The following is a 27,242-nucleotide window of genomic DNA, read 5'->3' as shown; positions in this document are numbered from 1 at the left end:
CCCATTCTGAAGGTTGCCTTTTCGTTGATGGTTTCCTTTGGTGTGCAGAGGTTTTTTATTTTGATGTAGTCCCAATAGTTTGTTTTTGCTTTTGTTTTCTTTGGCTCTATATTTATAGACATGTTGCTATGGCTAATGTTCAAGAGATTACTGCCTTTATTTTCTTTCAGGAATTTTATGGTTTCAGGTCTCAAAATCAAGTTTTTAATGCATTTTGACTTTATTTTTGTATATGGTATAAGAAAGTGGCCCAGTTTCATTATTTTTTGCATATAGCTGTCTTGTTTTCCCAGAACTGTTTATTGAAGGAACTTTCTTTTCCCTGTTGCATATTCTTGTCTCCTTTGTTATAATTGACCATATAAGCAGCTTTATTTCTGGGCTCATATTTTGTTCCATGGATCTGAGTCTATTTTTGTGCCTGTACCATACTTTTTTAATTAGTACAGCTTTGTGTAGTATACCTTGAAATTTGGAATTGTGATACCTCTAGCTTTATTCTTTCTCAAGATTACTTTGGCTATTTAGAGTCTTCTGTGGCACCATGCAAATTCTAGTTTTATTTGTTGTTGTTCTATGAAAATTCATATATGTTTTGTAATTTAATCTAAATGGCAATCTTACTGATAAGTATTGTCACCACTACCCTTTGTCGACGAGGAGACAGACTCAAAGAGATTGTGACTTGCCAGGACTATAAATGGAACTGGATTTCTGGTTTTGTTCCTCCAGCTCAAAGCTCTACATCCCTGGAGTCATCCTGTCATATCACTACTGGTGGTTAACTTTTATTTTCTTTATTTTCTTTACTTTTTTAAAGTAGGCCCCACACCCAACATGGAGCCCAATGTGGAGCTTGAATTGATGACCCTGAGATCAAAACTTGGGCTGAGATCAGGAGCTGGAAGCTTAACCAGCTGAGCCACTCAGGCACTTTCATTGTATTAATCAAACTTTGATCTTGTCCCTATAGTTTTATAAAACAAAAGTAGCTGCTTTGCTCCAGGTTTCCAAATTTGGGTCAGAATTTAGAAATTAAGTAAATTTCCTGTAAAACATTGTTCTCAATCAGTTGCCTTTGGACTCCACCCTCACTACTTGCACTTCCCTGCCCCAACTCTCAGTGTCTGCAGACATTGTTGGTTGTTGCATGTGGGGCTAGGCACGCGGGTGCTGCTGGCATTTTGTGGGCAGAGACCAAAGGAAAAGACAGTCCACCCCCTATCCCAATCCCAGAACAGTCCAGCCATGGGTGCCAACAGTGCCAAAGTTGGGGACCCTTGCCAGGAAGAATAGACCTATTTACTCATTCCTGACCGGGATGGTCAAACCCTCCGCTCCACCTTACATATATGGAATATTTTTCTACTACCCTCAAAATTATTTAAAATCTAGTTTTTGTGGTAGTTTAAAATAAAGGTGATTTTGGGGATCCCTGGGTAGCTCAGCGGTTTAGCGCCTGCCTTTGGCCCAGGGCGCGATCCTGGAGTCCCGGGATCGAGTTCCGTGTTGGGCTCATGGCATGGAGCCTGCTTGTCCCTCTGCCTGTGTCTCTGCCTCTCTCTCTCTCTATGTCTATCATTCATTCATTCATTCATTCATAAATAAATAAATAAATAAATCTTTAAAAAAAATAAAGGTGATTTTGTTTCATAGCACAAGCATAATTTGGAGTATTTCAGTAATGGTCCTATGCGAAAGCATGAATACTATGCTAAAAGTGTTATATATATGTTATAGTTTTCTGAAAAAATAGTTTTTATTCCTGGATAGGAGAAGAAAAATTAAACCAAAGCACAAGTATTTTATTTCAAGCCAATATTTTAATTTTTTTTTAATTTTCTAGTTCTGCCTATGTTGAATGTAAATAAAAAATACATAGGATACTCTTAGCTTTTATATAGACCTTTAGTTTCTTTGTGTTTTGCTTCGTACTCTGTACAGTTGTATCAGTTGTGTTTACAGAGTTGTTTCCTTTATCATACTTGAGTAGACAATTTGTGTAGAATGGACAATGTCTAGACTCCTCCAGCCAAGGTCTTACAAGGGACATCTTGAAAGTACTTAGCTTTGAGGTGACATTGCCCTATGACCCAACAATTAACGTATTGTTGAAAGCTTATAATAACTGAGATAATAAAGACTGTGAATTACAGATTTTATATAAACACTCATGTATTTTTATGGAGGTTTTATAATCAGGTAATAATAATTAAATTAAAAAAAACTTTGTGCTATAATCTGAAACCAGATGTTATGAATAGCATCTGTCAAATTGATAATAAACACGGAAGGCCTTATTATAAGGAGTTTAACATAAAGACAGTAAAGCTCTAAGATAGGAGAATGTGAATAAGATTATATGAAACCATACTTCAACATTAACAGAAAGAAGTATTACAGTACTACTCGAGTTATTAAAGAAAGAATAAGAAGAGTGTAATGTACTCTTCTCGTAACCATTCTTGTCAATCTTGGTTTGCTAACATAACAGCAAATAAAAGAGCACAAATTTTGCTAAGTCAAGCATTCCAATTACAGTACAGTTCTTTTTTAAATGCACTTGATAACAAAGTGTTAAAAACTGAATGTGTTATTTTTTTTGTTACTGAGAAAAGAATGTTCAAGCATATGATTTATACAAAATCATTTGTATACAAAAGGAAACTGCAGTAGATGCTTGTTTCTCTTGATCCTGATGTAGCAATAGTTTTGCAAAATTCTGTTGAAATTTTTTGTCATAAAGTAAGTCAGACTTACCATTTAGGAATAGTTTTTGCTTGTTTGCATAATACCACCATTTTTAATAGAGTTCAAGTATTCCAAATGTAACACTTCTTAAATTTTATATTAAATGGATATTACTAATTACTACTTTCTGAAGTTCCCGAGCTGAACGCTCATTCTGCTCACAACACAGCGGAAAGTTGCAGGCTGCACTTCCCAGTACCTCACCGGATTGTTGGATAAACTTATCGCACTGTATAAAGATTTCTTCATCTTCGGTACTGTTGGGCAGAAGTCATTCACTCCCACTTTTGTAATTGAATTAGAGTGAAGGAAGATTATCTGTGGCAGGAGAAAAGAATGGATTAAAAGTACACAATAAATATAAAATTAAGAGTTTCATTTTATAGTCCACATTTGATCATGGGTTCATTTGTCCATTTATTTCACACTGATTTGAATGTATTTCTCTTAAAATATATCTTTTTATGCTTGTTAAATATTTATGATATGTAGATATCTTTTGTGATACACAGAAGTGCTGTGGGAGTGTAGCACATCAGAGTTGTCCTGCTGTGGCCCAGAGCACATGCCTCCCTCCTCCTCTCCTCTTACCTATGTAGCGGGGTGTGTGTGTGCACTTACTGAAGTGCCATGTTTACAATACTGTGTTTTAAAAGTACTAATGATGAGCAGAAGAATGAAATTCAGTGCTCCCAAGATTAGGTTTTGTAAATATGAATTGTTAGCATTTTCTTTGATCAAGGCAAAGAAATGTAAAGCTGCTTTTTTGTAAGTTGCTTTATAGAAAATATGTCTGTTAACAACTTGAATACATATGTGTAATACAGAATCAGTAGTCAAATCTTTATTTGCACCAATGAAAAAAAGAGATTTATAACTATGTATATGTCTTGTGACGCCTGGATGGCTCAGCGGTTGAGTGCCTGCCTTCAGCCCAGGGCAAGGTCATGGTGCCCCAGGATCGAGACCTACATTGGGCTCCCCACATGGAGCATGCTTCTCCCTCTGCCTGTGCCTCTGCCTCTCTCTCTCTCTCTCTCTCTCTCTCTCTCTCTGTGTGTGTGTCTCATGAATAAATATAACTATGTATATGTCTTTTAAATTATTGCTCAGAATGGACAGTATAGGGTCTTCCCTCCATCCCCTTTAACAGCCCCTTAAATTCTTTGGTCTTTTTGGCAACTGAGATTTCTGAGAGAAATTGAAGCCTTTTGCAGGCAAAGCTAAGGTACCAGTTCTGGCTAGCGTTACCTCTACATTGTGCTTTCCATTATAGTGAGATTGATCTGAGCCCCCTCCCCGTGCCATCTGTCAGTGTTGGGGATTCTGTGACAGGTGCTTTGTATGGTTCATGCATGTTTCATGTGTTCTTCTTTAGAGTTCTCTTTTTTTCTGTGTTCTAATTCTATTCATTAAAAAAAAAACAATGAAAAAAAAATAAATAAAAAATAAAAAAAAAACAATGCTAGCCAGAATATAGGTAGATTTTAAGAGCAGCCAGAAGTTGGAATCAGAGTAAATTCTTAACTTGTGAATAAAGAATGCAAATTGGGGGTAGCTTAAGAAAGGAAAGACTCAGGTTATGCTCACTAGTTAGATATTTAAATGCAGCATTTGAAAAAGTAAAACTCATAGCCTTGAGATGAACATCTGCTTATATCCCTTCCATTTTGATGGCTTTTGTCTCAGAGAACTGTAGTGAATAAAACTTATTTAAAGATAAATTGGGAAGAAATCTAGAAAAAGCAAGGGATTCAAGGCCCAGTTTTTATTTCAATGTGGTTTTGCTTCTTGGAAGATGAGGATGTTGTAAATCAAGGAAAACCCATGAGAAAAGTGGACTAAAGTGAAATGGGATTAAGTAGGGATTCTTAATTTGAGGAACATAGATAAAAATCTGGGAGATCTGTGAAACTCCTAAAATTATGTACAAAATATTGTCTTCATTTTTTGTTCTTGGGAGAATCTAAAACTTTATCAGATGCTTCAAGGACTCTAGTGTCCCTCCCACCTAGTCAGGAGTTGCTAGATTCAAACAAAAAGGTTCCTAACAAAAGAAATGTGAATCTATGACACTCCAAATATTGACTTTTGATTATTCTGACCTCAAGTTTTAAAAATCATATATACTTCTAATCTAGCACCGCACTGGTAATGAAAATGCCTGGGATCTTGTCCACATGATCTTCATGAAATGTTTCCAGAATGAAAGGATAGATGATCCTCCTCGGATTACTCCTAACCAGTTATGCCTTTGCATAGCCCCTGCCACCCCTGAAACCTGAAGTTAGCCAAACCTGAAGTTAGCCTAATGTTGCCAACAGTAGCTGTGGCTTCAGCAGTAGGAGAACATGGAGGATGGAAGGGTACCTGAGCATTTTAGCTACAGTCTGCTTAGAAGCCAGATCTTAAGAACACCTCTCAGGCAACCTGCAGAGTCATCCATGTGAGTTACCCTTGCTGTTTGCCTGGTGTGTGCTTCAGATACTCGTATGTCTCACAAAAACAAAGGAGAGTATTAGTATCTACAAACCACAAGTGCAAGAGCATCTTACCTGCAGGTACTTGAGCTCCTGTAATCCTGACGGGATTTTCTTCAGTTTGTTATTCTCCAAGTGTATTTCTCTGACTCGTGGTATATTAGCAAGACTTCCATTTTCGATATCTGCGATTCTGTTGTTTCCGAGGCCCAGCCTAAACATGGTGTGAATTGCATCAACTCTTAAGCAGATGTTGATAGTTGGCTGAAGATACCACAGTTGTGTGGGAAATAGAAGCTGGACCCATCTGTGCTCATAGAAAGGTACTTCATGCTTGCACTTCCTAACCTATCTCCAGCTGTGATGGCTGTCCTTCTCCTCCACTATCACTAAACTCTGTAGCTAACCTTTACCAACCAGAAGGACATCTGAAAAGTTCTTTCCCTTATTTCACTTGCTATCCCTCTACCATCCCCACGACAGAGTAAGGAATAGCTATCCCTGTTCATTTTATCTTCGTGACACTGACAGACTTGATTAGGTCCCTCTGCTTCCCCCAGGGGTCTCATTAGTATCTCTATTGTATCACTACCACTTCTGAGTTGGGGTTAGAAGAGTTTTTACCTTTGCAGGTCTTTATAGCGTTTAAAATCCTCGAGTTCCACAGTTGAAATTTTATTATAGTCTAAGTGAAGCTCCAGTAAAGTTGATGGTAGTTCTAGGAGTAAGAAAAGAGAGCGACATGTTAGATTGAGTAAAGCCAAGCCCCCATGGATTATTTATGTACTTGTTAGGTTTCACGCTGTAGACTTAGGCAGTCTTTAAGGGATCATTTTTTTCGACGTTTTATTATGAAAAATTTCAAGCACATGCAGAAATAGAAGCTACTGTCATGAGTCACCACACTGTAGTGTCCAGTTTTCCACATGTCTTTCATCCACCATGTTATTTGTCTGTCATTGGCTTGTTCATGGATTTGTTTTTCTTCATTCACTTGTTTTTTGCTGGAGTATTTAAAATCAAATTCCATACATATTGTCATTTCATCTGTAAAGGCATCACCAGATGTCATCAACTCATCAGGTCCTCTTGTGTCTACATAACCATCTTGTCAGTGTTTTGGCTAATGGGATTTGAGGTGATACTTCAAATACGTTGTTTTACAGTTGATTTGTTCAGGTCGGGATCCAAATACAACTTTGCGGAATGCATTGGGTTCCCCCATCTCTTAAAATTTCCTCTATTATTAAATATACACTTCTTCCTTTTTCCCTGTCTTGCATTGATTTCTTTCAGATACTGATTTGAGATACTTATTTGTGGATTGGACTAATGATGGCTTCCACATATCATTTATTTTATGAACTAGTGGTTAGATGTAGAGATGGGATTAAATTTAATAGATCAGCCTTTCACCTGAGGATCTTAGGGTTTGTTGATGAGTACTATAAGATCATTGTTTCTTTATGACTGTGAAAATGGTGATTTTCTGATTTTTTTCATGCATAATGCATTTATCAGGTAGGACTCATATCTAAAGAATTTTCCTGCATCAATTATTTAGTGACTATGTAATACAATTTTTACAGAAAAGGCAGCATAAATGCTTGCTTCTTTTAAGTAATGAATTGGTGCAATGCCCAGAGATAACCAGTGAAATTTTTTTTTGGTATTTTTATGAACACATGGGTTTTTACTCTGTTTGATATATTGGATCCATAAAGAGAAGCATCCACAGTGTAACCTGGCACATGCGGGGTACCTGATGACTGTGGGTACCTTCTTCTCTCAGCCCTGTATGTTCTGACCGCAGCCCTCCCCAGATCAACCAGAAAATTAAATCACACCTTATTTTATTAGGCTTATATATATGTATATATAATGTGTTACTTGTCAACAATGGGTTCTAGTTCGCTACCTGGGGAAAGTATTCTTTTTTCCAACTCTTATTAAAACATTTCCTTCCTTTATTAGTGGTTAAGACTGTTGAAGGTAATTGAAGCATCCTTATAAATATCAGTACTCTTGCTGGCTGAATTTATGTTGATTCCAGAGTCTACTTTGGGTTTTAAAAGTAAAAAAACTAGAGAGCAAGAAAACAATTCTAAACTGAGAGAGTAAAATAAATAAATAAATAAATAAATAAATAAATAAATAAATAAATAAATAAATAAATAAAAAAAAAATAAATAAACTGAGAGAGTTCTGATTTCTTGAATTCTGATGCTTGACTCCAATATGTCAAAGAAAGGAGGGGAGGTTCTGTTTCAGAGAACTTACTTATATACTAGTTGAGTAAATCCATCACACATACAGAAGTCAATAAAAAAGTATCAGAGTGTTCCAGCCTATTGTAGAATATGTTGTAGCAACTCAGAGAAATCTGTTCATGTTTTTTTTTAACTTTTAATTTTTTTAAAGACTTTATTTATTTATTCATGAGAGAGAGAGAGAGGCAGAGACACAGGCAGAGGGAGAAGCAAGCTCCATGCAGGGAGCCCGATGTGGGACTTGATCCCTGGACCCAAGATCATGCCCTGAGCAGAAGGCAGATTCTTAACCACTGAGCCAACCAGGCGTCCCAAATCTGTTCATGTTGAGCAGTCAGGGAAACTTTTCGGAAGAGGGTTTGTAGAACTTGAGGGGACTGTTCCCTTCGCTAGGGTGTGGAGAAAGTAGATAGCCCGAGAGAAAAGGGGAGCCCCTGGAGGGTAAATGAGCAATGTAGGAGTTTGGGTGAGAGCTCAGTAACCATCAGCAAACCCTAGCGTGCTTCATGCTTTTGCACAGATATTTCTATTCCCACGCGGTCAAACTGGTGCCTTCTTGGGACACCTGGGTGGCTCAGCGATTGAGCACATGCCCCTGGCTCAGGGCATGATCCGCGGTCTCAGGATCAAGTCCCACACCAGGCTCCCTGCCTGGAGCCTGCTTCTCCCTCTGCCTGCGTCTCTGCCTTTCTCTCTCTCTGTCTTTGATGAATAAATAAATAAAATCTTAAAAAAAAAAAATAGGTGCCTTCTCTCCTCCATGCAGTACTCTTCTGTAGCAGAGTTTTCCAAATGAACCAGGAGAAGGGCACACATTTCACTCAACTTGTGTTAATGTGTCAGGTCTCACTTGTAAGGGCCCTCGGGACCTCTGCCTAATTTCATCCTGTCGTGAGGGGTAGTGATGATCAGATTTCAGCAGTCAGCCTTCACATTTTAGCAAATAAATGATAAAAACTTAACTGGCTTTTTTTTTTTTAATTTTTATTTATTTATGATAGTCACAGAGAGAGAGAGAGAGAGAGAGAGGCAGAGACACAGGCAGAGGGAGAAGTAGGCTCCATGCACCGGGAGCCCGACATGGGATTCGATCCCGGGTCTCCAGGATCGCACCCTGGGCCAAAGGCAGGCGCTAAACCACTGCGCCACCCAGGGATCCCTTAACTGGCTTTTGAATGTGGTAAAGACCTTGAAAGAGTAGTTATATAAGTTGAGAGATTTAATTCCAATTTAAATTTCCAAAGATAGTGGCACCTGGGTGGCTCATTTGGTTAAAGCTTTTGCCTCTGGCTCAGGTCATGATCTCAGGGTCCTGGGATCAAGTCCTGCTTCGGGCTCCCTGCTCCATGGGGAGCCTGCTTCTCCCTCTTCCTCTGCCCTTCCCCCTGCTTGTGCTTTCCCTCTCCATCAAATAAATAAAAATTTTTAAATAAATTAATTTCTAACGATGGGATACATTCCTTAAGCCTTTGGAAAAATCTTGAAAACATCATGAGAAGTTAAACCTTCATTTTTAAGGTACACTGAAAATTGAAGAGAATTGCTCTCAGGATGTGTTGCAGGGCAGGAGAGGCTGCTGTTGGGCATAGCCCTGGGGCAATGATTGCCAGTCTTTCTCCTCCCTGACCCTCCTGTCCTGCCCTTTGCCTACCCCTCTCTTTCATCTGCTATCAGCTTGTCAGAGGCATTTTATGTATGAAACCTGTTAGGTGGCATATATTTGTGTTGGTGGTGGTGTAAAGATGAGAAGTAAATCATTTTGGGTATCTTGTTGAAAAACCGCCATCTTATGGAAAGCTAAATAAGGCAGCTTTTTAATTGTGTCATTCTGAATTAAACTGATTTTTTCCTGTATAAACAAATTGTCTTTCCACTTTTGTTTTATATGATTTTCCTCCTAAGTGGAAGATCACCACTTGATTCCTAAGAGCAGCTTTGTTTAGTCCTTTAACTTAAGAGTTGATGTTTGTTAATCTTCTGGATCAGGTGAATAGTAGAAAAAAATTTCGATGAAGTATCTGCTTTTTCTGTGGACACTGAAGGACAAAGCTGTTTGCAAGGAAACTATACTATTAACCACAGGGATTATTTCTGACTCAGGTCATCATCATAGCAGAGAGAAAGCACCCCTGTCAGAGAAGAGGAACAGATTCTGAGTAGGGTTCCCAAGAAAGGAGAACCTCTCCAGCTTATCGCCACACTGAGAGCTTTCAGTAAAACATTAGAAAACTGATCCAGTAGCAAATTTAAGGAGCATTTTATTTTGAAGCACTAGGCTTTAGGTTCTGTCATAAAGAGCAAGTCTCCATCGTGTCAGGCTGGGGCATTCACTGGGTGCTTGTGAATTAATGGTACAGACCTTTCTGTGCATTGGCCCATTAATATGCACAGCACCTGAGTGGATAAACGGGATACAGGGTGCACACACTCCCCCCAACCCCCAAATCCAGTGTCTGCCCTGGTCTACCCTCCAGGCCCCTTCCCCAACCACTGCTGCATGGCTGGGGAAGGTCCTCTGGCCCCTTGCATCTTCCCTGACCACCTTCTCTAGAGAATGTGCACCTTTAGCAGATACTTCACAGAATGACGGGTATAAATGAGCAAATGTTAGGAGGGAGAAGCAATAAAAAGTTCATACTTCTTAATGTTTATTCTCATTGGGGAGACAAAAAGATTCTGTTCTCACTGGAGGGGGAAAAAAGCACTATGTAGGGCTCTTTATGTTTGTGAAAAAACAGGAAATGTCACAGTACCCTGACCACACACACTGATATAAAGGATTCTGACTGACTTGTGGTTTTGACAGTGTATACAGTTTACAGTAATACATTTCATGGTCATTTAAAGGTGACAATGTTTTAAAATACCTTATCTTAAATAAATACAAACCTTTAGGAATTGAGGTGAGTTTTGCTTCTGCAATTCTGATATGGAACACTGTCACTCCTTCAAATGCCCCTGGTTCAATCCCATTATTATCCAGAGGGTTTGCGCTCATTTCTGTGGAGACAAATGACATAAGTTAGCATGCAGCCATTGTGTTTGGAGGAGACCTAGTGCAGGCACAGACATCCCAAGAACATTGAGAAGTTCGAGTTTTATCCTGCACCTTTTTCACTCCGGGTGTTAATTTCTGTGTCTATCTGTTCCCCTTTCTGTTGCTGTCAGTAAAAGACGGCTTTGTAATACATATGCTTATGTTACAGTAGATTAATACTAGAGTAGATTTCTTATATACAATATAAAAGATTTTTGCTTTGAATTACTAAGTCAGTGACTTGTTATCAACTTTGTTCTGACCATGAGCATGATATTTTGTTATATTAATATTACATTAGAAAAAAGATAATCCCTCATAACTTAAAACATTTGTTTTCCAGTATACATTTGTCACCTAAGCTTTTAAAATTATTACTCAATTAGAAATTATTTGATTAACAAATATAAGTTTGAGGAGATGTCAGTAAGTGAAACTATTTGGTAAATGCCAGGCATTTGCCTGACCTAAGTGAGGAAGTGAATGAGAATATCGATCTAGAATTTTAAATGAATCTTTGAGAGGGAGGTGGCATGATTAGATAGTGGGCATTAGAAGTAAAATATGGTGGAGTTTACAATGTCACAGGAAATCCTAAGCTCAGCAGTCTTAAAGCAGGTATTGTAAATTAGATATACACTGCAAATAATCTCTGAATTAATTTTGTACATTGTATTAGAGTAGTTTATATAATACATTAAAAATACTACCTTTTTTGGTGTAAGCATAACTATTATTTTTGTTTAAAATACTACCTTTAAATTAAAGTCAAATAACAGATTTTGCCAGTTAGGAAGAAGTCAGAAAACTGAAACCACAATAGGTGTTTCAAAGGGGATTCTTGAGAGAGTGTGTTACAAATGTCATATTTTTTTAAGGGCTATAAGTGCTGTTTGATACTTTGATTTATAAATGGCTTAGCTAAATAAAGATTTTTAGATTTAAAAAGTTAATTTTGGAAATTACGAGTCTTAAACAAATTGTTGGTAATGAAGATCTCTATCTTTGCATATTGCATATAATTCCAGAATGTCTCATCCAATTGCATAAACTTACCTAGAACATGTAAAGTATTCATTCCTTTGAATGTCTCCTTTTGTATTTTCTTAACTTTGTTATCATGAATTCTGAGTTCTGCTAGTGACTTAGGAAGATTAAATGGTATTTCGCTTAGTTGATTGTGGGACAGATAGAGCCTCCTCAACTTCTTTGTGGTTAGAAAGGCTTTTGGGTGAATCTTTGTTAGCTTATTGTTGTTCAGAATCAAAGCCTAGATAAAGCATAAAGAGTGACACCATATTATGAAGTGGACATGATTTACCAATATTCTGCAGTGATTAGCCACTTGTGGAAACCCCTGCAAATTACATCATTCACATACTTTATTAACTATGTAAATAATTCCCCAGTCCAATCTAACCAAAAACAGATATTTACTACTGAGTTGGAACAGAGTGGTTCCGGGCCTTTGATTTATCTTTCAGTAGGTGATGTGTTCATGCAGTCAGGCCCTCCCTCTCTGGTGCCCCATTTCCCTTCATAGAAGTGATTGATGGTATTGTTTCTAAATATCTCTTGAGGGGGTTCCTGGGTGGCTCAGTTGGCTAGGCCTCGGACTCTTGGTTTTCAGCTCAGGTCCTGATCTCAGGGTCCTGGGATTGAGTCCCACTTGGGTCTGCCTGCTTGAGGATTCTCTCTCCCTTTGCTCCTCTTCTATCCCACCCCCCACTCAGCACACATACTTGCAAATAAATATCTATTCAGCCACACCAAATATGTTTTTGTATGATTTTTATCACCTTTTAAAACCTTAACCTCTTTTATGTTTGCTAATGCGAAGTATTTTTCCCAGAGTGGAGGCCTATAGGAGTAAACTGCTACAACGTGCCCTTGGCATGCAGGCATATCTCAGACACTGGGGAGGCAGCAGAGCTCCTGAGAAATGCCTCAACCCCTTCAAGGGCCCCGTAAGAGCAGCCTCGGAGCAGCTCCACTCCCAGACAGCAGCCCAGCTCTGCAGCGTCCAGAGTCAAACCCATGAGACGTGTGGACGGCGCCTGAGCTCAGTGCCTGGGTGCGCTGGGCGACAGGGGCTACACCATGTGTCCCAAGAGCCATAGCTGGTGGCATTCCTAGGGACCTTTCATCCCTCTGCTTCCTTTAAAGAGCAGCTCTAGAATTGTTCCGTTGATGAATTTTGTCACCAATGCCATCCTATCCCAACCTTCCCCATGTTTCCAGACTTGATATATGCCCTTATAGTGTTACTCACGGGATGCTTCTTCCACAGAAGAAATACACATGCTTTGGGAGCTAAACTCCCTTCATTATTCTCTTTACTGTAGGCTTTTTTTTTTTTAAGATTTTATTTATTCATTCATGAGAGACACAGAGAGAGAGAGAGGCAAAGGCACAGGCAGAGGGAGAAGCAGGCTCCATGCAGGGAGCCCAACATGGGACTCGATCCTGGGTCTCCAGGATCACATCTTGGGCCGAAGATGGCGCTAAATTGCTCGGCCACCAGGGCTGCCCAACTTTTTTTTTTTTTTTTTTTTTCAAGTAGGCTCTACATGAAGTGGGGAGCCTGATGCGGGGCTTGTGCTCATGACCTCAATATCTAGACCTGAGCCAAGATCAAGAGTTGGACAGTCCACAGACTGAGCCAGCCAGGAGCCCTATGGACCCCTCTCTGCCCCTCCTCTCAGGCGAACTGTCCGTTGCAGGTTTCACCTGGAGCAAGGTTGGCTGCAGAACTGGAATCAGGAACGTGTCCATTTAAGTGTGTGCTCTTCCCCTTTGGCTGTGCTGATGTCTGGGGAAGAGTGGAGTTAGAACTTGCTGAGTCCTTACTCAAGCCTATGATACTAAGTTGGCAGAAGTGCTCTCTCTCCTTTACCATGGAGGGAAGGGAGGGACCTTTGTCCTGTTGGGCCCTGTATCCTGCTGTTCTGCCACGGTGGGCACTTGTTTAGGCCACCCCTGCCAGGGCTGCCAAAGGGAGTGTGTACCTCAGTAAGATTCAGCTGTGTGCATGGCAGTTGTTTGTATCCTCCCCGTGGGATGTGCAGTTGCCAGAGGGGCCTAAAAGGAAGTGTGAGGAATGCAGAATGGAGTGAGTGCAGATGGAGGGCCACCTGGGGCTACCCCTGCACCCTGGCTTAGCAGAGTATCTCCAGTCACAGCAGACTTGCAGTGTTGGCCTTCACATAGAAGTTCCAGAAGTGGCAGTCACAGAGCCCCCAGCAGTGCTTCCAGAGCCGTCTCAGGTGCATTCATTCCCCTGAAGAGCTGCTCTGAATCCCATAGCTTTGTTACAGCTGTTTCACAGTAGGGGAAGGCCAGGCTGAGCAAGGCAAGGCACTGTCCTGGTGCCTACTTCTGATGGGGTTATGGTTTGAGCCGGGCCGGCCTGACTCCAGAAGCTACTGCCCCTCCCACACAGTGCCACATAAACTGACCAGATGGAAACTAAGGGCTAACACAGCTCCTGACACCTTTCAGTCTCCTTTCTCAGTGAATAATGGGAGCACAAGTGGGCCAAGTCCCTGAGATACTCCAAAAAATGTAATAAAATTATATGACAAATGAAATTTTAAACTCTTTATAATATTAGTATTGAATACAGCATTGGGGGCACTTGGGTGGCTCAGTGGTTGAGCATCTGCTCTTGGCTTGGGGTGTGACCCCAGAGTCTGGGGATCGAGTCCTGCAGGGCTCCCTGCACAGAGCCTGCCTCTCCCTCTGCCTGTGTCTCTGCCTTTCTCTGTGTCTCTCATGAATAAATAAAAATCTTTAAACAACAACAACAACAAAAAAAAAACAACTTGAGTACAACATTAATTTATTCTTGCAGTTGTGTAGCTCAATTTAAAGTTGAAGAAGCATTCATAGGCTGTATTCTTTTGAGAATTAATAATGGCCTTGCCATTCTCCAGAAACGTCTGTGATCTGAAGTTGGTGGGATGAACTGGATAGGTTCTTGGTGGGATTGTCCTAATATTTAAGTGGCACCTCAGTTATAAGATAAATACATGCTCTTCCAAACGTTCTTTTTTTAATACGAAAACTTTATTACATAGGGAGCCCTACCAGATCTAAGCTGTGTGCACACTATATTTGAAGGGGAAGGAGCAGTCATGGCCCTTGGGAGCCCAGTCCTGGCAGCACAGGAAAGCATGGCTCTGCCGGCAGGGTAGAGCACATTCCTTGTCCTTGTGCAGCTGACAGGAACTGTTTGCACTGTGGGACTGAATAGTTCCCTTTCCCTGCCTGCTGGGGCGGGTCCTCAGGGTCCATGTGCTGACCCAAAGGTGATGGGAAGGCAGGGCGGCCCTGAAGAGGACAGGAGGAGAATAGGCCTACATGGGTGGCTGATATGGCGTCTCCGCCTTCTCCTCTCAGTGCTATAGCTGCCCTGGACATGACAGGCCTTATATTTCCGCCCTCCAGCACAGCACGAGAATGTGCAAACATGGCCTCAAAGGGCAACCTCCACCCTCCCACCGTGGGGAGGGGAAGAATGGATACACCCTCCCATGGCTGTGATGTGTGGAATCAGGCTCTTCCCAAACCCAGGTCCAAAATAAATTAGAAATTTTACTTGCTAGAATCTGGAGGCTTTAAGTGTTACATAGAAAACCAAGAATCCTTTAAATCTTGGAAAATTAAAATATTAATAATTATAAGGGAAAATTATTTTTCATTTTTAAAGTCCGAGGGAAAAAAGCCATACAAGATTATTAATTAGATACAATACATTTCCTACTGTCAGATTTATGCTGTCTTCAGATAAGTCAATAGATTTTCTTATACTGTATGCTAGTGAGTTCTTAGAAATAATCATCATCTTAATCATTTTAGTGTATAGTGACTGATTACCTAAGTAGATCACAAGCCCATTTTAGGACCATTTACTTAAATTCTTAGCTCCTTGCCTTTCACTTGGCTTTTGTTTTAATTAACATCACTTGAATTAAATTGAATTAATTCTAATTTCTCATGAACTAGAACACTACTTAATATCAGGGATTTTGTCATTATTCACACACAGAAAAGTAAGACTTGTTTACACAAAATATGAGTAATCCTTTTAGCAGTGATAGAGATTTTCACTTAAATATGAACATATATTCTTACGTAAAGTGAAGTGAGTCCTTTAAAATCATTTTCTTTGATTTCCTTAATTTTATTGTTTTGAAGATCAATCATTTGAGTATCAAATGGAATGTTGCTTGGGACGGAGGACAAACCTGAGAAATAAACAAACATGTTATTCACACATTATATGCTGAGGAGGAGTTTTCTAATATAATAGAAATACATGTTTGTTAAAATCCATGGTTAGCATTACGAAACAACAAACACATTACTCTTTGGAAAGGCTTGAAGACCTTTCCAGGTAACTTATGTATTTTTGCAAGGTGTCTAGCTGGGTCTAGCTGTCACTGCTCCTTTGCACAAGGTGACAGATAAGGAGGTAAATTAAGGTGTGCTAATGCAACGGCAGGCAGGTGACCGCCACTAACAGGCAGCATCTGCTGATGCACTTGGGCTGAGGAGCAGGAACATTCTCTGCTGCTTCTCTGGCTGTAGTAGGGCTGAACTGGAACCTGTGGGTTTTGATCATTTTAAGAAGCCTCAACATGTAGGAAGTTGTGCTTAGAAAATTAATTATTCTCATGTACATTCTTGAGAATGTTACTGCATATTTCCTTTAATAATGAACTCCTCTACTCAGTTATTTGATTTACAAAAACTTACTCCTCCTTAACTCCCTGTTGATGTCTGGATGTGCAATAGACCTTTGCTGAAACCCTCCCCCTCATTGCTTTGGCTGGAAGCTCCCTGGGCACCCCCCTGTCAGTTAGCACTCCTCCTTGCAGGTTCAATAGTGGCTTTCTTTCTTTCAGCTCAGGTTAGGGTACAGTTGCATTGTGCTCTCTGGGTAGGTGCTCAGTCATGTTAGTTACATTACTAAAGACTTCATTGTTTTTTCCTGTCTTGAATTCAGTAACAGAGTAGGAAATTACCAAGAGCGGTACATGGTGCATTTCTTCCTTACTTTTCAGGCTTTCCCTAGATGGCCAAGCATTCCCACCCTGCTTGTTGTCAGACAGGCCATTACAGTAGTTAGGCTTGACAAACATGGGGCCTTCTTTTTTCCCCCAACATTTATTGTAGAGATGTTCAAGCATTCAGAAGAGTTGAAAGAATTTTACAGTGAAAACCCCACATTCTTTCTACCATCAACATTTTACTACACTTACCATTCACTCATCAATTCATCTTTTTTTATGCATTTTACAGGGAGTTTCAGATGTTAGTATGCTTTCGGGGGAGCCATCCTTGCTCCTTTAAAGAGCAGGAGTATATTTAAAAGCCCTGGGGAAGGGTTTAGTATCAAAATACTGGGAATGTCAGCACTTGACTCTGAAGCCCTGAGTACTTTTCCCTCCATAGTTTACAGTGATGACTCACTCTTTTGCTTTTACTAAGTTTAACCATAGATAAAAAGGCGGGGGGACTTGGCAGGTTACCAAGGTAGTTGTTTTGTTAGGAGATGATATTGGTCTTAGGAAATGAAGTAGAAGGTCTTAGAGGAAGCTGGCAGCTCTGCAGAAAGCGAGCACTGGATAACTTAGACTTGTACAGACCTTGCTCACCCCACCCTTGATAAAATTGGAAGCTCTGAAAAGAGATTCATTTACTGAGGGAGAAAGAGTGATAGGGCTCCAGACCCTATTCATGGTTGTCCTCACCTGAGAGAGGTGAGGTATGTACCGCCCACAGTGCTGTATCAGACTCTTACAGATAATTCATAGGTAAATTTTGTCAGGTAGATTTTTTTCAAAGCTAAATATCTAAGAGACTGTGCAAGGAACACACAGTTTCCAGCCAGATGGCTGAGGTAGTAGTTGGGTTTTTTCTCAGTTCTGTGGTGACAGTCACATCCTAGAACAGAGCTGCACAGTGTTTCCACCCAGGTCTACAAGTGGGAGCAGGTGTGGAGGCTACCACACGAGGATGGTCTGTGCCAGAGATGAGTGTCTCCCTGGTCACTCTTCCCCAGAGCCTGTCTAGTTTGCATGCAGCTGCGTTAAAGTGGATATATACGTTTTCATCCTGACTTTTGCCTTACAAAGTGCTTTCACTTGCACTAACTCTACATACTTATGGTGAGTTTTTCCTGCCTGTGATGCAGCTCAGAAACAATGGCACATTCTGCTGTTTCTTAACCCTGGCCTATCTTTGCCCCATCTGTTCTGGCTCTTGCATTTCTCCTCTCTACTGCTCTTCCCATTCTGATGTGCTTCTACTCAAGCCATTCTTGGACCTTACTTGCAGCTTGTCATCTCTTCCTCATAAGATATCAAGACATTCCCAGTGATACTAGCTTATCATAAGCTTCTTTTTTAATTAATGCTTTTTGCTCCCTTCTCTCAGTTGTCCCTCAAACATGTACCTTATTGAAGTCTCCACAGTGGATTGTAACAAGCTTTGACATTGCCACAAATGCCGTGGCAGTGGGAAGTAAGTCTAAAGCTGTCAGAGGCACCAGCTGCTCACATGTACCCTAGAAGTGGCCGTCATGGGCCTCCAGGCTCAAAATGACAGATGTGTGCCACACCTTGGTTTCCCACAGTGGGGCAGGTCTGAGCATTCCCCTCTTCTGGAAATGGCCAGGTACAGTGACCCCTGGTGTGCATTCCCCATCACACCTCTTCCTGAGTGGGGTATCAGGGTACCCCTCTATCTTTCTCATGAAGAGAGCATTTTCACTAGAAATATTTTAAAAAATAAAGTACTCAGAGAATTCTGCATTTTTAAGACTTTAGAAAGTGATTTAGTTCAATCACTTCAAGACAGTTCTAAGTCTAAATCATTCAAAACAAAGAACATTGACTTTAAAATGTCTAGATTAGAGATTTCACAAACTCTATAACCTGTTTATTGTTCTAGACAGGCTATTTGTAGGATATTAGTAGGAAGCACACTGTCAACCTGCTGACATCCTGAAATGAAACCAGTGATGTCCATTCTCTCTGAGGGAAATTGAACCATTTTGATTCAAATTTGAGAAGGGAATGATGTTCTGTATATGAAATTCCCACTGCTTCCCTTGGTGTTCTGGATTTTTAAGATAAGTTTGGATGTACTTTGGGTTTGTTGTATTTTCAAAAAACTTAAATGAAAAATTGCTTTACAATTAGCTGATTTTTGAAATTTCAGTGAGGATTCCTCCTGTCCTTTTAATTTTGTCAATGGTATTTTCTCCAGAACAAGTTGCGAAATGTTCTTACCTAGATCAGAGCAGTGTACAACTCTTGAGTAGCACTGGCATCCAAATGGACATGTTGGGAACAGATCAAAGGGGAAGAAGGGGTTAATTGGCTCTCTTGTTGGAAAAAGAGAGTTGTCATCATCAGGGTCGCCATCCATTTCATCTTCCGTGTCCTTCAACATCATGTTCTTCAGCATCATGTATGAAGGACGAGATGATGGCTTGGCAGAGCACAACACCAGGAGCACGAGGAACACGCACTCCTTCATATCGTCTCGTGTCAGGGCCCAGCCTACGACTGAGGAGACACTGAGATTAAGTTAAAGTTTAAACAGAATCCGTTTTTGCATCTGAGCATTTCTCAGAGCTGGTAAGGGCGCAACAAAATGGCATTCTGACCTGTTGCTAGGATGAGAGTAAATTTATAAAAAGTTCTTAGAAAGCAGTTTGCAAGTATGCATTGGAAGTTTTAAAAATATCTTTATTTTTCATCCATTAATTCTTTTTGTAATCTAGTCTAGGGAAATAATTCTAATGTGCATAAAGATGTCCATCACAGAATTATATGTAAAGCAAAAAGTTAAAGATAATACTAATGATTAAAGCAAAATAGTAAAATAAGGTATATGTATCCCACGGAATACTTTTGAACCCATAGAATATTTACACAGAAGCTTAAGAATATTGGGGTGCCTGGATGACTCATTCGGTGAAGCATGTGCCTTTGGCTCAGGTCGTCATCCCGGGGTCCTGAGATCGAGCCCCACATCAGGCTTCCTGCTCAGCAGAACGTCTGCTTCTCCCTCTGCACCTCCCTGCTGCTTGTGTGCATACATTTTCTGTCCGTCTCTCAAATAAATAAATAAAATCTTTAAAAAAATATGGAGCATTGTAATTTTGAAATTACAAAAAGGCAAATATAAAACAATCCACATGTAAAGTATACTCACACTCAAACAAAAACTTGTCACAGATATAGCTAATTGACAATCCTGGGTAGTAAAACGAATGACATGAGTCGTCTTTCTTTTTTTTCCCCCCTAACTTATAATGGCTGATAAGTACTACTCTAATACCTAGGAAATTAATGAGTGCTTTTAACAACAGAAACAGATGATCATACTTGACTCCCTACTCCCCATATCTTTGCATTACCTTAATATCTATGTCCCTTTTTAAGTAAAACCCACATGTCCCCTTGGCCTCACATCTGGAAGTCATCTATAATGACCCCTCTCTCCCCACTGCCAGCCTCACTCTCAGACTTGGTCACTTTTTCCACAGTGTACTTGGATTTCCTCCTTCTAATCTGTTCCATTGTCTAATACCTGATCCAGAGCATCTGAGGGCCAGCCTTTCTTACTCTTTTCTTACCCATCTTCCTACTGAGTTCTATTTGTTTGGTTTTTTGAGGGGCGGGGTTGTTTTCAGTTGTATTTTTAAAGCCCACACAAAACTGGAACAAATGATTCAGAACCTTCTGAGCATAGATCTGTTTTCATCTCATGGCAGATTTTCACATAGGTGTGTTTACATATTATGGTTTTGTAACTATCATTTGTGAAGCATAGTCTTTGTAATTTTTGAAAATTAAAAGCATTATGAAATCATCTAAAACAGACTTATGCTGGTCTTCTCTTTGGGGCATGTCATTGGCGGCATACAGATGCCCATTGGTAGGGCCGTGCCCTGGCCAGAGGGCGTGCACACCCTCCCAAGATGCCCCTTAGCTAGGTCCCCAGCAGTGCAGCTGGCCTGCTGTGCCTGAACACCACAGCGCCTTAGCTACCCAGGACTTCCAGACTCAGTCCAAGCTGGTCCAGTCTCAGGAAGACCTGGTTCTCCAAATCCTTGAATCACACCAGCTGCTTTCAGTTTCCCAGAACCCAGAAATCAGCTTTAACCTCTCTCCATGGCCTTGCTCTTTCTGGACTTAGGCATTAGAAATGAATTAAAGTGTTCATCTGTATGTGATATGCCTTTTAATCACTAGGAGAAGATGAAAAATTCTATCATTAGTTATTAACCTGACAATTAACGTTATTTAACTTTTAGAAATCAAAATGGCAATGTGAACACTTTTTCCACAGGGTAGCTGGATGTCACCAGCCAGATACGTGAGATTTCTCTGTGCTAACCCACACTTGATTACACTAAGGACAGGACATTCCTGAGAATGGCCAACACTTTTAATAATTCACTTCAGAACCAGCCCTGGCCTCCTCCTACTTCCCTGCCTTATGGAAGCATCAATGCACGTGATTCCAGACACGCCCCCACGTTAACAGGGAGGCACAGGAGGCTTCTAGAGCTTCAGTGCCCCCTACCCCCAAGGCCAAATAACCAAAAGAATTAGAACCCGAGGTAGAGCTCACACTCCCAGCCTGTTGTCTGCGTTTTCTCCTGCCGACTATGTGGGAGCACACTCTTGCATCCTAAAATGCAGTGGCCTCGCCCACACACTCTGTCCTCTCTCCTTCTCCAGCCAGTCTGCACAAGAAGGGGTGCGTGTACTGCTTGGGCTGGGGGAGCAGGTGTGGGCGTGGCTGTGTGGTCAGACTAAGCGGTGCAGAAAGCCTGTGCTGGCAGTGTCTGTCAGCTGGCCCAGGGATGGACAGGTTCCCACTGTGTGTCCGGTCCCCCAGGAACCCTGACATGGGCACCTGGGAAGGTCAGCTGGGCTCCATTTCCACTATTATTTCTGCTTACTGCATACCCAACTTTGATCCACTGTGTTTCTTGACCTTAGGCTTCTGTGTGATTCCTGGTTCCCAGCTTCACTTTGACCTTCCAGAATCCCCATTCCCCAGCTCCTTCAGCCCTGGATGGGTCCTTAGCCACCCCAAAGCTTGTCCCTGGTACCATCTTATTCTTTAACGTTGCTCTGCAGCTCTGTCTTCTATGTCCACAGCTGCCCCTGGCTCTGCTCTTGCTTTAGGTTGTTGCAGTGTCCCAGTGGGCATCTGTCAGGGCCCTGCTGTGTACCAGCCACAGTGTTAAGGTGCAGAATCTGTGAGGTAAAAGCCCCTCCCTCCTCTTCTTCCTTCTCTTCTTTCCCTCCTCAAAAAATAAAATCACAGCTCCTGATCTGTTACTCTCAGCCAAGCATGGGCTTGTTGTAAAAGCCAATGCTGGAATGTCAGGAGCATTCATGGAAAAACTAACAAATGCTTAAGTTAGTAAAGAGAGCTGAACTCCAAGTAGGCCGTGCTGACTGTGTGCCCTGTGGCCGGCACTTTGGAGGTATCTCCAGGTGTGTGGTCCCCAGACTTTAGAGCAGAATTCTTCACGAGAGGTCTGTTTACTCCTCATACCCTCAGTTTACTGTTAGAGACCAATGGATATAAAACCATCTATAAAACACACACTAAGAGAGTGAAGGATTATTTTTCCTCTTTTTAGGGGCATATTTTTAAAATTATATTGGTTTTTAGATAGTTTAAATAACAGCCTGCTGACAGAATTTGCTCTAGTCCTCCATATATTTTTGCCTTTTCCCACAACTTCTGTAGCATCAGACATTGTGTACAATCAAGACTCAGCAGTGCCCACCTGGGGAATCCTTGGGGGCCATGGTTTCCTGAGTCCTACCACCAATTACCCTGGTCCATGGGAGATGAGGAGTTTAATCAAGAGTTATTTTTAAATTGCTGGGTTGAGTTTTAGTACTTTCTTAGAGAAGAGTAGATACACGGGCTTGTAGGTTCCCAGTCTAGACCAGAGAAATCTATGTAACATGAATTCTACCTGAAATGATAGACCTAAGAAAACCATAGAACCTTAACAAATATACTTAATAAGAGAAACATGTCAGAGCTCCAAAAAGTAGGAAGCCAGGAACACTTCTGGGCTTTCTCTGGCCTGGCCATGGGGTTGGGGACTGGCCTGACTCCCCCTGCCCAAACCAAGCAGTGCCTAGGAGCCAGGTGGAGGCTAGGTCTGGTGTGTCTAGTCAAGAGGGACAGCAGCAGTGTGAGGCGGCCACACACAGGTGAAGGGGAGGGGCAAGCCAGGCTTCAGGGCTGCAGACCAGCCCACCCATGGGGTCAGGAGGTCCCTGCCCCGGAGCAGGTGGGGACACTGGCTGCTAGAGCATGCGGTGGCAGGTCTGTGGTTGCTGGCCGGTGGAGCAGCACCCTTGTTCCTGCATCCTTGTTGAGGGAGGGGACCTGTGGAGGCCTAGTTGAAACTCCCTTCAGGTGCTGGAGCCTCCCTGGAGCATGCTGGGTCAGTTAGCGTGTCCTCTCTCTACTTGCATAACTCCAGGGAGTGCTCCTCGAGGGGCATCTGTTCCACTGTTGTCCATCTGTGCTTGATGGGAAATCCTTTATATTGAGACCAGAAGTGCCTTCTCTCTGTGCTACTGCTGACTTCTGTTAGCCATATAAGATTAATATGACCTTAGCACTCTTTTACATCCTGGCTCCTTAAGAGAAGTCAGGTGAGCCTTGATTCCATGAGGAATTCACCATTTACACCATTCATCTGAGGTGATAAAGTACAAGTGAGGGTAGGCCCCAAACTTTGCCCTATTCTACTTGACCAATTTATATCTGTGGAAAAATATTGGGATGTCCAGGAGGGAATGCTGTATAGCAGTGTTTTTCCCTATTATTTCAGAAAGAATATGGAATATTATTTAAAATAATGTGACTTCTGGTTGTCTTATTTTTTAATTTTTGAGTTTATTATATTTAGGCTTAAGTTCTTATTTGATTAGATTGGGCAGTAGTTAAATTAGGCTATTTTTAAAACTTTGTGTTTTGTTCTCAGGAAGACTCAGTGTTTCCCCAGTTTATACCAGTTTTACCAGAGTTTATTACTCATGGAAAGCTTTGGACTTTGGTTTCAAGTTTCTTTTAATCAGAATACTATCTGGAATAGTATTTCAGTGCTACTGCTGTTCTTAATAAGCCCTGGCTCATTGGAGCCAGGAAGGGCCTCTGAGACATTGCTCCCACTTTTACAGCAGAGGGGCCAAGGCCAGCCTCCTCACTCTGCATTGCCCTCCCCCTCTGGCCCCCCGTGGCTCCCCCAGGCAGGCCCAATCCCACAGTGACTTCCAGACAGTAACCAGACTCCCTTCAGAGAGGACAGGCACGCGGTTTGGCTGGGTTGTCAGGACTGGAAATGGAGCTAAGAAGTAGCTTTCTGAATTTGCATAAACTCCTATTTTCCACTTAAATGTTCCACAAACTTAGAATGGAAAATTTGTCTAAGTGAAATGGTATTTCCTCTCAGACGCTATTATTAGGAAAATAAGTTACTGTGTTTTTAAATCCCGTGCTTAAAGGTCTGCAGCTTTTCCCCTTGGCTGACCCATCCCTATCAGTTCGAGAGTGCCAGGAGTAGTTTTCAGGATGTAAATGTGACCAAAGGTGTGCTACCAGAGGGCATCGGGCTGGGGCTGGGTCAGTCAAGGCTGAGCCCTATGTGTGAGCAAGCAAGGAGGTGCAGCATCCAGACATGCACGGGGACACTTACAGGACCTTCTGGAAGGAAACGGACACCTTTAAAGACCACAGTATCCTTAAAGACATAATTATCTTTACCCCAGAAGTATCAATTGCGTCTGATAAAAAACTGTTGGCTGCCTTTCCTCTTAATCCAGTTTTTGATCCTCCTCAGTTTTTCAGTACATCTTAACAAAAACTCCTACCCTTTTGTTCTCTACCATCTCCTACGGTGCCTTGAGACTTGTGTGTGTAAAGTTAATCTGACCTTGTAAAGTTAATCAGGCTTCAGATCAGGTACCCAAATATTCTTTTTTTAGTGGAGTAGCTGGTGGAAACAAAGACTTTCTTCCACTACACCGTGTTGCGAAATACCAAAAACGAATTAAAAACATGAAGGTACTTTCACATGTGTGTGGGCTTGTGTGATTTCTTTGCAGTTTCTTTTTAAACAACTCAGTGATTCTTGGTGGGATTGAAAAAAAATGACAACACTTGATTCTTAGAGAGAGACAGAGCCCTGGGGTTTCTCTGTGACTTGAGCTGTGGCTGCCACACCTCTGAGCACGCTGACCAGACGGAATGCTCTGCGTCAAGTGAGCGAGTAGAGTATCAAGTACACGGTTTAATTTCTCATCATGTAAGACTTAATTTAAGAATTTACTTTGGGAGAGGAAAGAGGAAATCTTTATTTTAAATTCTGGCAAAGGAGTTCTGTGAAAAGAAGTTTCTGATCTTTCCTATTGGATATGGCGCTAGTTGAAGGATTGCAGATAACTATTCTTTCTTGGAATTAGATGAACTCCCCATTAACTGTCCAAGGCCATCTTATTGCATAAGAATAAGGAAGACATTTATCAAGAAAAATAGGAGACTTCAAATGTGTACATGAAACTGATATTTGAATAATTCATACATTTTGAAAGAAGTATTAACTGTCTGACTCCATGTATCTGTGATAGCCCTGAACTTCATCATCATTAATTATTTTAAGATCATGTTACTCTCCTAAAAGAACATTGTATGTACAAGATGTTTAGGCGATTTTTAAAATCAGTCATATTTACATTTATGGTGAAACATAATAACAGGTTTTCATTTAACTGTAAAAGTCAGTTACATGAAAATAAATCCACCCCATATAAAATTCTAAGTTATGTATTTAAGTACTGATTTTTAAGGGATTATGCAGATAAACTCAATCATATAATTTGCAAGCATTTATGTTAATAACATTAATGTCCCCTTAGTAGCAACTGTAAAATAATTGTTCCCTGTACATGAAAAAAAGGCTTGAAAACCTACCTTGTAAGAAGAGGGTCAGTCCTCTTGCGCAGAAGCTCCCAGCACGTACTGCGTCTTTGTAGTGTCACTGCTCCCAGGTGCTGGGGAAGGAGAGGTGAGAAGGGGTCACATGAACGGAGGAACACACTGCTCCGGAGCTTGCTGTGGCTGCGCCCTGGCCGACACCAGAATACACTGCTTCCACAGATTAGCCCATGGTAGTACTAAGGGGCGAGATTAAAACTTGTTACTGCTCATGTGTTTTCCATCACTGTTTGTATCGTAGCCAAGACTTCTAGCTAAACTCTAGACGTCTACTGGAAGATTCTGAAGAAAAAATGAGAGTTTAATAATGCATGGCAACTGGCCATTGAAAGTGCAGTCAAAGTCACTCAAGAAATACCTGATTTGAAAAAACACTTTATGAAATTCTTACATGAACAAATACTGATATATTACAAATTTAAAAATCACTCACTCCTATAGACTAACAAGATATTTACAAATCTTGGTAAAAAGTACTAACATCACTGAAGTGTAAACCCAGCTCCAAATACACCTGAGAGGGGGCCATGCTGCTGCCTCGTTCTGATAGCTGAAGCCATCACACCAAGCATACTCACCCAGACTTTGCACAGGTGGGCCAGGTCCCTGCACACTGGGCCCTGCCTAAGTCCCTGGCCCTATATGAGGAGCGACTAGGACCCGCGGCTCCAGGGCACCCCAGCTTGGACTTTCCCTCTCCAGGGTAGATCAGCTGTCACCACGGGCATTTAGGGGCACATGGCAGCAGGAGGACACCATTGTCTGGAAGGACAGTGTTCACTCACATTACCATTCACTCCTGGGAGAATGCCCAGTTCCCATAGCAGCTGGGACCTCATCCCTCCAGAGAGGCCTCTTTCTGTACCACCAGTGCCAGGTACTTGCAAGCAGTCTCTTGATGCCTGGATTTGGGGACCAGCCTGTCTATAAAGTGTGTCTCCCAGGGTTCGCTGAGTCAACTCTCCTGTCCTTTGCCACCACCCCAAGAAGTGGCACACGTCATAGTGAAGCAGCCATGGCCACAGGGAGCGTGTGGTGCCCCTGGGTGTGGGCGGTCAGTCCCCATAAAGAAGATGCACTTCCTTGGAGCTCGAGTGTGTGGCCTCCCAGAGCTGCAGGTCTGCTCTGGCTTAGAATCCTGTTTGGAAAAAAAAAAAAAAAAAAGAATCCTGTTTGGTTCTGGTGCACGTGCTCCCATTTATTCTGTTGTGTGTAGTTCCTGTGTGTATGTGTTGAGTAACTGAGGCATCCTGAGGGTTGGACCACACATACTAACCTGGGTTTCATCAGAGCAGAGTTCTGTTGTCCTGCATCATGTGTTGTTTTGTTTTTTGACTTTCACAAGTCTGTATTACAATAATAAATACATAAGCACATCGCACTGGTACAGCTCGGCCACAAACCGGGTATGGGTCGGGAACCTGCCACCCCCTGTCAGTGAGGCTGTGGCAGCTTGCTCTGGGTCTAGCTTTCTTCACCTGGCATGCAGTGTTTTGGGGTCTGTTCCAGTGCAGTAGTCCATTTCTTGGTACTGTGCGGTGTGCTGGTGTGTACGACTGCGCCCCCAGTCAGAGCTCACATGTATGTTCCCTCGGGGTGCACCTGGGAGCACTCAGGTGTGCTTCAGTCTGTCGCAGGGCT

General features: G+C 41.6%; 2 protein-coding genes across 5 annotated transcripts in view; one reads left to right on the top strand and one right to left on the bottom strand.

Moving 5' to 3' along the window:
* Positions 1–27,242, top strand: part of CENPP (centromere protein P) — a 218,299-nt gene that overhangs the window by 111,906 nt on the left and 79,151 nt on the right. The window lies entirely within an intron of this gene.
* On the bottom strand, positions 1,804–25,848 carry ASPN (asporin). The gene is made up of 8 exons (XM_072842591.1): positions 25,578–25,848; positions 18,839–19,117; positions 15,675–15,787; positions 11,595–11,808; positions 10,391–10,501; positions 5,856–5,949; positions 5,307–5,445; positions 1,804–3,069 (listed from the first exon to the last, which is right to left on the bottom strand). Exons 2-8 carry the CDS (start codon positions 19,086–19,088, stop codon positions 2,872–2,874), a joined length of 1,119 nt encoding a protein of 372 aa, XP_072698692.1. The 5' UTR covers positions 19,089–19,117; positions 25,578–25,848; the 3' UTR covers positions 1,804–2,871.

The sequence above is a fragment of the Canis lupus genome, chromosome 1 (genome assembly GCF_048164855.1).
Source record: "Canis lupus baileyi chromosome 1, mCanLup2.hap1, whole genome shotgun sequence".
NCBI lineage: Eukaryota > Metazoa > Chordata > Mammalia > Carnivora > Canidae > Canis > Canis lupus.
This window is presented reverse-complemented; position numbering and strand designations above follow the sequence as displayed.

Coding starts and splice junctions, on each gene's coding strand:
- ASPN (XM_072842591.1), bottom strand. CDS start 19,088: ATGAAGGAGTGCGTGTTCCTCGTGCTCCTGGTGTTGTGCTCTGCCAAG. Junction 5,950..10,390: donor ACTCACCTCAATTCCTAAAG/GTTTGTATTTAT, acceptor TCTTACTCCTAG/AACTACCATCAACTTTACTG. Junction 5,446..5,855: donor CGCTATAAAGACCTGCAAAG/GTAAAAACTCTT, acceptor CACCATGTTTAG/GCTGGGCCTCGGAAACAACA.